Consider the following 11,114-nt stretch of genomic DNA (forward strand, 5'->3'; position numbering starts at 1 on the left):
GAAATATTACAAAGCATCTTTTCTGAACATAAAGCCATAAAAGCAGAAAACAATAACAGAAAAAGCAAGGAAAAAAGATCAAACACATGGAAACTGAACAACACCTTGCTCAAAAACTACTGGGTTATAGAAGAAATTAAGGATGGAATGAAATTCATAGAATAAAACGAGAATGAGAACGCATCCTACCAGAACCTTTGGGACACAGCAAAAGCAGGGCTTAGAGATCAGTTTACAGCAATAAATGCACACATCCAAAAAGAAGAAAGGGCCATAATCAAAACATTAACCTTACTACTGGCACAAGAAGAAAGACAGCAGCGAAAGAAGCCCTCAGGTGCCAAAAGAAAGGAAATAATAAGAATTAGAGCAGAATTAAATGAAATAAAAAATAGAAAAACCATTGAAAGAGTTAATAGGACCAAAAGCTGGTTCTTTTAAAAGATCAATAAAACTGATAAACCACTGGCCAAACTCACAAAAGAAAAACAGGAGAGGAAGCAGATAACCCGTATAAGAAACAAGATGGGTGATATCACAACAGACCCAACTGAAATTAAAAGAATCACAACAGAATACTAAGAAAAATTGTACACTAACAAATCTGAAAACCTAGAGGAAATGGACAAATTTCTAGAAACTCACTACCTACCTAAACTAACACAAACAGAAGTAGAACAACTAAATAAACCCATAACAAAAGAAGAGCTTGAAAAGGTAATTAAAAAACTCTCAACAAAAAAACAGTCCTGGCCCAGGCAGCTTCACTGGAGAATTCTACCAAACTTTCAGAGAAGAGTTAACACCACTACTCCTGTAAGTATTCCAGGGCATACAAAAGGATGGAATACTCCCAAACTCATTCTATGAAGCCAACATAACTCTGACACCAAAACCAAGTAAAGACACTAGAAAAAAAGAAAATTACAGACCAGTATCCCTCGTGAGCATTGATGCAAAAATCCACAACAAAATTCTAGCCAACAGAATTCAGCAACATATCAAAAAATAATTCACCATGATCAAGTGGGATTTATACCAGGTATGCCAGGATGGTTCAACATTAGAAAAACAATAAATGTAATCCATCACACAAATAAAACAAAAGACAAGACCCACATGATCTTATCAATCAATGCAGAAAAGGCATTTGACAAAGCCAACACCCATTCATGATAAAAACTCTCAACAAAATACGAATAGAAGGGAAATTCCTCAATATAATTAAGGGCATTTATACAAAGCCAACAGCCAATATCATCCTAAATGGAGAGACTTTGAAAGCATTCCCCTTGAGAACAGGAACCGGACAAGGATGCCCTTTATCACCACACTCTTATTTGACATTATGCTGGAGTTCCTAGCCAGAGCAATTAGGCGAGAAAAAGAAATAAAGGGCATCCAAATTGGTAAGGAAGAAGTGAAAGTATCTCTATTTGCAGATGATATGATCTCATACACAGAATACCCCAATGAATCCACAAGAAAACTACTGGAACTAACAGATGATTTCAGCAAAGTATCAGGATACAAGATAAACATACAAAAATCAGTTGGATTCCTCTATACCAACAAAGAGAACTTCCAAGAGGAAATCATCAAATCAATTCCATTTACAATAGCCCCCAAGAAGATAAAATACTTAGGAATAAATCTAACCAGAGATGTTAAAGACCTATAGAAAGAAAACTACAACACACTACTGCAAGAAAACAAAAGAGACCTACATATATGGAAAAATATACCTTCGTCAGGGACAGGAAGACTCAACAAAGCAATCTACAGATACAATGCAATCCCAATCCAAATTCCAATGGCATTTTTTAATGAGATAGAGAAACAAATCACCAACTTCAAATTGAAACGGAAGAGGCCCTGGATAAGTAAAGCATTACTGAAGAAGAGGAACAAAGTGGGAGGCCTCACACTACATGATTTTAGAAACTATTATACCGGCACAGTAGTAAAAACGGCCTGGTACTGGTACAACAACAGATACATAGACCAATGGAACAGAATTGAGAATCCAGACCTAATTTCATCCACCTATCAGCAGCTGGTATTTGACAAGGCCCAAAGTCCATTAACTGGAGAAAAGACAGTCTCCTTAACAAATGGTGCTGGTATAACTGAATATCCGTCTGCAAAAAGATGAAGCAAGACCCATACCTCACATCATGCACAAAACTAACTCAAAATGGATCAAAGACCTAAATGTAAAATCTAAAACAATAAAGATAACGGAAGGAAAAATAGGGACAACGCTGGGAGCCCTAATATACGGCATAAACAAAATATAAAACAGTATTAACAATGCACAAACACCAGAAGAGAAACTAAATAACAGGGGGCTCCTAAAAATCAAACACTTATGCTCATCAAAATGACTGCACCAAAGAGTAAAAAGACAACATACAGACTGGGAAAAGCTTCTGGCTATGACAAAACTGATCAGCGTCTAATCTCTAAAATCTACAAGATACTGCAAAACCTCAACAACAAAAAGACAAACAACCCAATTAAAAAATGGGCAAAGAATACGAACAGGCACTTTGCCAAAGAACACATTCAGACAGCTAACAGACACATGAGGAAATGCTCACGATCATTAGCCATTAGAGAAATGGAGATCGATCAAAACTACAATGAGATACCATCTCACCCCAACATGGCTACCACTAATCCAAATAACACAAAATAATAAATCTTGGAGAGGTTGTGGAGAGACTGGAACACGTACACACTGTTGGTGGGAATGTAAAATGGTACAACCACCTTGGAAATCGATTTGGTGCTTCCTTAAAAAACTAGAAATAGAAGTACCATATGATCCAGCAATCCTGCTCCTTGGGATATATCCTAGAGAAATAAGAGCTGTCACATGAATAGATATATGCACACCCATGTTCACTGCAGCACTGTTTATGATAGCAAAAAGATGGAAACAACCTATGTGCCTATGAGCGGATGAATGGATAAACAAATTATGGTATGTTCACACAATGGAATACTACGTAACGATAAAGAACAATGCGGAATCCCCCCGACATCTCATAACATGGATGAATCTGAAAGGTATTATGCTGAGTGAAATTAGTCAGATGCAAAAGGACAAATATTATATGAGACCACTATTATAAAAACTCAAGAAAAGCTTTAAATACTGAAGAAAACATTCTTTGATGGTTATGAGGTGGGAAGGGAGGGAGATGGGTATTCACTAACTAGATAGCAAACAAGTATTATCTTAGGTGAAGGGAAGGACAACACACAATACAGGGGCAGTCAGCACAAGGGGACTAAACCAAAAGCTAAGAAGTTTCCTGAATACAACCACTTCAAGGGACAGAGTAGCAGGGGCGGGGGTCTGGGGACCATGGTTTCAGGGGACATCTAGGATAACTGGCATAACAAAGTTTATTAAGAAAATGTTCTGCATCTCATTTTGGTGAGTAGTGTCTGGGGTCTTAAAAGCTAGAGAGCGGCCATCTAAGATGCGTCAGTTGGTCCCAAACCACGTGGAGCAAAGGAGAATGAAGAACACCAAAGACGCAAGGAAAATATTAGCCCAAAAGACTGAAAGGGCCACATAAACCAGAGACTCCATCAGCCTGAGACCAGAAGAACTAGATAGTGCCTAGCTACCACCAATGACCGCCCTGACATGGAAGACAACAGACAGTCCCTGACGGAGCAGGAGAAAAGTAGGGTATAGAACTCAAATTCTAGTAAAAAGACAAGACTTACTGATATGACTGAGACTGGAGGGACCCCGGAAGACAAGGCCCCCGGACTCTCTCTTGGCCCAGAACTGAAACCATTCCCAAAGCCAACTCTTCAGACGTAGATTAGACTGGACTATATAAGACATAAAATGATACCCGTGAAGAGGATGCTTCTAAGCTCAAGTAGATACATGAGACTAAATGGGCAGCTTCTGTCCAGAGGCGAGATGAGAAGGTAAAAAGGGATGGATGCTGGTTGAATGGACATGGGAAATCCCAGGTGGAAGGAGCAGTGTGCTGTCACATTATAGGGAGAGCTACTAGGGTCACATAACAATGTGCACATAAATTTTTGTATAAGAAACTAACTTGAACTGTAAGCTTTCACTTAAAGTACAATAAAAAAAACTCCAATACTTTGATAACCATTTCAATTTATACTGCATTTATAAAACATGAAACATACTCTACTTTCAATATATTGTCCATTTATGCTCTCACCTCTCTCTTTAGCTTTTCTCTCCTTTGTTCTAGCTGTTTTTGCAGTTCTTTCTGTCGAGGGGAAAGACAGTATGTTGAGGTAAATGGAGATATATTCGTAGAGTGGGTCCTATAATTAGATTTCCCATTCCCTTTACTTCTATCTGAGTTGGCAGCAGAGTTTGGACGAGTCTTGGGATTGGCTGGTGGCTGAGGAATATAAGCCAGTGGCTCTCCTGTTGATGAGTGAGCGATACCATGAATCTTTGCTACCGGTTCTTCTTTCTTAACACCATTGACAGATGAGTTGGGAGATCTGGGTGATAACTGCTGAGGTTCATTTTCTGTATTATTAGCATTATTAATGGGTGGCAAAAATCCCTGGCTCTCAATGTCTTGTATATTCAGAAGTTCAAATTTTCCATCTCTCTCTACTAGTATCTTCCTATCCTTGTTTTCTTCACAACTTCCATCGTTAAGTGATAGGAGCACATTTTCTTGCCTAATTTCATTGGAAATACATAACTGTGACAGTTTTCCAGACATCTTATTTTCATTTTCAAAACAATTTTTGTAAGTATCAGTGTCTTCCAGTGGAGGAACTTCCAGATCAACTAATTTGTCCTTGAACTTAAGTTTTCGCTCCCTTTTATCATTCCCAGGTTCTTGATTCTGTAGAAGTTTGTTGGCTTGTATAATTTTCTCCATAATATATCGCCTTACTTCCTCATCCTCTTCTTCCTCCAGGTCCTTCTGGCTTTCCATTTTGGATTCCTGGAAAGAGTTTTCACTATCTGAATCTGATATGGGATCCAAAGGTTGAATACTTGGTACAGAAATGAAATCATTTCTTCTTGGTGAAACTTCATCCTTCAAAGATTTGTCAGGATCAGAAAGCTGTTTGGTGCATTCTATTTCTGCTTCATTCTCTTTTAATTCTTGGTTAATAGTTTCTTCCTTTCCAGAAGGCATCTAGAAAGAAAAAAAAAAAGATATGAGGATCTCTTTTTCAATCAAAATTGACACTCTTGTTTTATTTATATGTGGACAATCCAAAATGGATTTTCTTATACATAAAACTTATTTATAAATGGGCAAGTTTAAGTGCTTCTTGCTTATATTTCACATATTATAATTCATATTCATGAATATATGTGTATTTCACCAAGGGAAATACATATATGTGACAACAGCACTACAGGGAAAATATAACTCTAAATTTGAATTTGATGTTGCTAAGTGCTACACTGTTTTTTCATGCTGATAGATCAAAAGGTAACTATAAATAACATTAATATTCTGTGCCCTGTAAAATTATCCTCCGTTTACATTTTTAGAAGAATAATTTTCTAAGTTTTTTTCTCCTTGTAATGTATTCTTCTAAACAGCATCTTGCCCTATCAGCAGAGTCTTTTCTCTCCTAATCATCTAAAGTTCTTATAATCTTTCCAAATTATTATTGCTGCAATTGTCTGCAGAACGTAAATCCACATTCTAGGTCAATTTTTACCTCTAGATCAGATTTTCCTTCCTCAACGATCCTCAGAGACTCCAATAATCCATGTTAAGGATCCATCAGATAACCTGACCTTACATTTAAAAAAAAATTTAATTCCACATGAACCATAAAGCAGTATTATCTAATCACAAAACCCTGCTCTGTATCTGCTGTTTCTAATTAAAGGCTTCTTACCTAACACCTCTCCCACATACACACATCTCACCTGTCAAACACTTCACCTCTACAATATTCAATTTTTTCTTCTCTTTTTCAGACAATTCTCTTCCTCCTCGAACAGTTCTATGGTAAGCTAGTACTCGCTGCCCTCTTCAGCCCCTTAGAATCTTCTTCCTCTTTTACTTGCCGACAGGTCATCCTTGCTGGCAGCCTTCTCTTCCTAACCAGCACAACGTTGCTAGATGTCTGATAAGTAAATACACCTAGCCCATTAAAAACACTACTAAATAACTATGATTTAACTAAGATCTGTGCATTGCAGTTGTTCTATCCTTATTTGATCCTCTGTTTCCTTCCTACGGTATCTGTTTCCAAGTTCTCCTTTGGCTTACGTTTCTTTACTTTTTAAAACCCATTACAAAGAAACTACGACTTTTTACAATGAAATCTTCCTCAAACCACAACCCTGTCTAGTTCTGTCATTGTTTTTCCTACCAGCCTTAAAAGAAGAGATGACTACCATCACCCACTAGAACATAAGATCAATGAGAGCACTTTGTTTTAATCGCTGCAGGATCCCCAGCACCTAGAACTACCTCTGACACATGGTAGATCATTAATGTTTGTTGAATGAATGAAGAAATGAAACAATAAATCATCAGTCACCCCTCTACTTCTACCACCTGTGCTTTGGATCTCACACTCTCCCAGTCCCGAGACTTTGGTTCAGCCTTACCTATCTGAGTATCTCTGTGTCTACTCATTCCGATTTACACTTTTATTAAAGATGAGAAAAACTCCATTTAAAATCCACCTGAGAAAAATCTTCACTTTTGACTCAATTACCTATTTAAAATATCATCCACCCTACCATCCTCTCCATTGCATAAGAAAGCAAGACTGAACTAAGAAATTTATTACGTAAAACCTGCTACTTTCATTCTCTCAAATTCTTTCCCTTACCCCTCTTAAATCTGGTTTCTGCTGTAACTAATATAATTATCCCTCTAAGGCATTTATTCATATCCCATTCTTAATTTTTTCTCTTATTTTCCTACTTATTGACACTAATTTTATGTGTGTGTTTGTGTATGTATATATACACATATACATCATAATATACATTGAACTATACACACACGTATGTGTGTATGTGTGTGCAAAGAGGAAGACAGAATCTTCTATAATCCAGTAACTGTTTCATTTTCCTGGATCTCCTTCTATATCTCTCATAAGATTATAATAATTTTTAATGGATCCACTTTTTCTGGAAGTATTCCAAAGGCTCAGTATCTGACCTTTTACTTTTTTCTTTATACTCATTCCCCGAAGAGCTAATCCAGTCTTAAAGTTTCAAATATTAGCAGAAAGGTCATGTTTTCTAAGGATTTGCTTTATTTTTCATTTATATTAAAAGCATAACCCCATGATTTTACCTGTCCATATAAAGTAGGAATTAAATACTTGTTTTTACTTTTGATGCAATAAATTATAATTTTATTATTTATATTATTATGTAACTTTTATAATTATAATTTCACCTTCATTAGGTGCTAATTTAATCCCTAGTCTCTTACTAAGTAGCTCTATGCCTTAGAGTACAACATTTAAACTCAATTTCCTCATCTCTAAGATGGGGAGGGAGTCCTGGTGGCACGGTGGTTAAGAACTATGGCTGCTAACCAAAAGGTCAGCAGTTCCAATCTACCAGCTTCTCCTTGGAAACGCTGTCCTTTAGGGCCGCTATAAAGTCGGAATCAATCAACAGGAACAGTTATATTATCTTAAGATGGGGATAATGATACTTTCCCAATGTATATCAAAGAAATTTTGTGAGGTTTAGATAATACATGTAAAATCCTTCAAGAATTGCAAAGCATTTTCCTAATGTAATCATTACAAATTCTATTGGCAATTTATATATACCTCTATTATGTTGACACTGTTTTTTTCTTTTTCATTAATTAACCACTCCAGATCCTTTTCAAAGTCATCTTCATATTCTCCACTTTCTTTTGAATCAATACCTTTATTTCCATTCATTTTCCTTTTGTGAAGGAATAATGCTATAAGATTTAAAAAAGATAAGCTATACATTATATCTACTTTAGGGGTGGAGTAGAGTATGGAGATTAATGTTGAAGGAAGATTTAAGACAATGCATTATTGTTTTTGTAAAAAAGCTGATTTAACACATAAGAAAATAAACATGAAATATTAAAAAATACATGCATATCTGTATACCCTAAAAGAGAAGCTTGCAATGATCAGATATTTCCATAGGTGTACCATTCCTAAAATCCCTCCCATCTCCCTTCAATTCCCCAAATCCTAATCTACAAGGAGACTGAAGATGGTAGATAAAAAGATTCTCTGAGGCTTAGTAAAGGATTTTTCATATCCCCTGCCAATCATCAAAACTCTATTCACATCAGGGAGATGACTCAGTTTCTTAATTCCACCCACTCACAATTTCTCATGTTGAAATAAAAACAACTATATCAATTCCCATCCTCAATTTCTCAATCTCCCTAGTGAATGACATATTGCTAAGCAGCACAATTATAATTTATGATCTGAGATCTTTTAAACTAAATAACAACAAATTCTCAGTTATGGTGAACATTGATTTCTACAGAGGTCACACTTTTGTCAATCCTAAATAAAAAATATATTTTCAATAAAAAGAACTGTGATACCCAATACTATCTGGAAGACAGTGACAGTAAACGGGGATGTTAGATGAAAAAGTCATTAAATGTTTGTGAAGATAGCATACAAATTCAGCCATTTTTAACGAACCAAGCTGCAGTTATCTACAGATTGAGGTCAGTTCCTGTGATAGTTAAGATTGTGTGTCAACTTGGCTGGGCCATGATTCTCAGTATTTACATGTGATCACTCCCATGATGGGATCTACTGGGAGTAGCCAATCAGTTGAAAGGGAGCTTCCTTGGGCGTGTGGCCTGCATCTGAATATAAGCAGATGTTCTGGCTTTTTGCTTGCTCTGGATCCTGTAGCGACCTCCGGTTCTTGGGACTTGAGCTATCAGCTTATCTGCCGATCTTGGGATTCATCGATCTTCACAGCCTGTGAGGGGAAGCCCTGCCCTCTGACCTGCTGATCTTGGGTTCGCCAGCCCCTGCAGCTACGCGAATCAGAAGCCTTGCCGTCTTGCCTGCCAATCTTGGGATTCGTCAATCTTCACAGCCTGTGAACAAGAGCCCTGCTCTCCGACCTGCCGATCTTGGGTTCACCAGCCCCTGTGGCAACATGAATTGAGATAAGCCTCTAACCTGATCCATGGACTTGAGACGTTTCAGCCTCTACAATCACGTGAGCCATTTCCTTGACATAATCTCTCTATATATGTATATTTATACACTTTACCGGTTTTGTTTCTCTAGAGAACACAGCCTAAGACAATTCCTATCCTTGGCAATATTTTTGTGTATAATTTTCAAACTACATAATCATATAAATCCTCATCTATGATGTGTCTGTGTATGTGTGTGAGTATACTATACATAAACACACACACATCTAAAATACAATTTTGACAAACATTTGTTGAACACCTACTGTATTTATATATATATATATATATATATATTTTCCTATAAAGATTTTTTAAATAGCACTCTAAGGTGCTCACAGTCTGATAGAGAAAACAAGTATATATAAAACCCCATAAGGAAGATAGATATAATAAAACTATATATAAAGGACTATGGAAAGAATAAAAAAGCAAAAGCAATTAACTCAGTCTAAAATTGGAACTATCAAGGAAAGCTGAGATAGGCTTTGAATTCTGAGTAGGAGAGCTCATCAGTTATTCCAGGCAAAGAGAGCGGCATGAGAAAGAACATACAAACACAGAAGTACATGGTATTGTCCAGTGTGGCCTGACGTTAACTGTGCTCCTGAAGAAGGGTCTGGAAGGAATGAGGGGGTCAGTTTGGTGTCTTATTATCTTTTCAAAAAGAAAAGAGCTGGGGAAAAATTATTTACATAGATCTAAATGTCATCAAATACAGCCAAAAGTAGAAATATACAGCAATAATCTGTACATTTTCCACTACTGACTTAAAAAGCAAACAAAAAAGAGCAATGCTCTTTAAATTTATATAGAATTTTAGCTCCAGTTTCAAAGGAACTATAGAAATCAGATCGTCCAGCCCCAAACACCTGAGACCCTGTCTCTATACCTGTCTTCTCTTAGTCCTACATCAAGAATAAGTTGCCTAAAATCCTTTTTGGAAGTAGAAAGTACAGATGTCAAGAACTCATGAGACCTAGGCATATTTTTAAAGATATGAGAGACATTATACCTCAATTTTTAAATTACCCACAAACTCTTTTTAGCAATTAGCTTCATTTTACTGTTCCCAAACCTTTGACTAGACTACCTAATATGGTGCAAATTTTACTGAAGTGAGATTTACATTTTTTCCCTTCCACTGTTGACCATCAGGAGCCCTGGTGGCGTAGTGGTTAAGAGCTACAGCTGCTAACCAAAAGGTCAGCAGTTTGAATCCACCAGTCACTCCTTGGAAATTATATGGGGCAGCTCTACTCTGTTCTATAGGGTCACTATGAGTCAGAATTGACTTGACAGCTACGGGTCTGGTTAGTTTTGGTTCACCATCAAATAATAGTGAAAGCATATGGGAAAACATCTTTACACTAGCTACATAAGCATCAGATAAGCGAAGAGATAAGGTTTTCAGTCTTACGTGTGAAAAAAGTTTTAATGAAAAGTAGATTCAAAATAAGTTAAAAGAATGATGAGAGGATACCAAAAATGTAAATGAGCTCTAAGACTGAGGCTGTGGGAGAGACAGCTATGAAGCATTGTGTCCAGTTCCTTGCACTACAGTTTAAAAACAAAAATCAAAATGGAATACCTTCAGAGGTTAGCAAACCAGAAGAATGAAAGATAAAAGGAGGTAGGCTATGAGAGCAAAATGCCTTAAAATCAGATTCCGAGGAATACTTGAAAAGACTGAAAATGTTACCCTAAGGAAGAGAAAATTCGGGAGTGACTTGACAACTGCTTTACAATATTTAAATGGCTGCCATGTGAAAGAGGAGTAGATTTGTATGATTTCAAGGAGGAGTTATACTGGTATCAATGGTTGGAAACTCATGGACAAATTTTGGCAAAATTAAGACAGAGTTTGTATTTTTAAACTTGTCCTGAAGTAGAATGAACTGCCTATAGAAGTGC

General features: G+C 36.7%; 1 protein-coding gene across 2 annotated transcripts in view; it reads right to left on the minus strand.

Moving 5' to 3' along the window:
• CCDC181 (coiled-coil domain containing 181) overlaps nucleotides 1-7,956 on the minus strand; it is a 51,337-nt gene extending 43,381 nt beyond the window's left edge. The window contains exons 1-2 of one of the 2 annotated variants that reach the window (XM_004384092.2): nucleotides 7,810-7,956; nucleotides 4,227-5,177 (exon numbers count right to left, since the gene is read on the minus strand). In XM_004384092.2, coding sequence (XP_004384149.1) covers nucleotides 4,227-5,177; nucleotides 7,810-7,926 — 1,068 coding nt within the window. In that variant the 5' untranslated portion in view covers nucleotides 7,927-7,956. The remainder of the gene's footprint in view (nucleotides 1-4,226; nucleotides 5,178-7,809) is intronic. The other variant, XM_012557757.1, reaches the window with a different exon arrangement.
• Between the last annotated feature and the right edge of the window lie 3,158 nt (nucleotides 7,957-11,114).

This window comes from Trichechus manatus, unplaced genomic scaffold (genome assembly GCF_000243295.1).
Source record: "Trichechus manatus latirostris isolate Lorelei unplaced genomic scaffold, TriManLat1.0 scaffold00117, whole genome shotgun sequence".
NCBI lineage: Eukaryota > Metazoa > Chordata > Mammalia > Sirenia > Trichechidae > Trichechus > Trichechus manatus.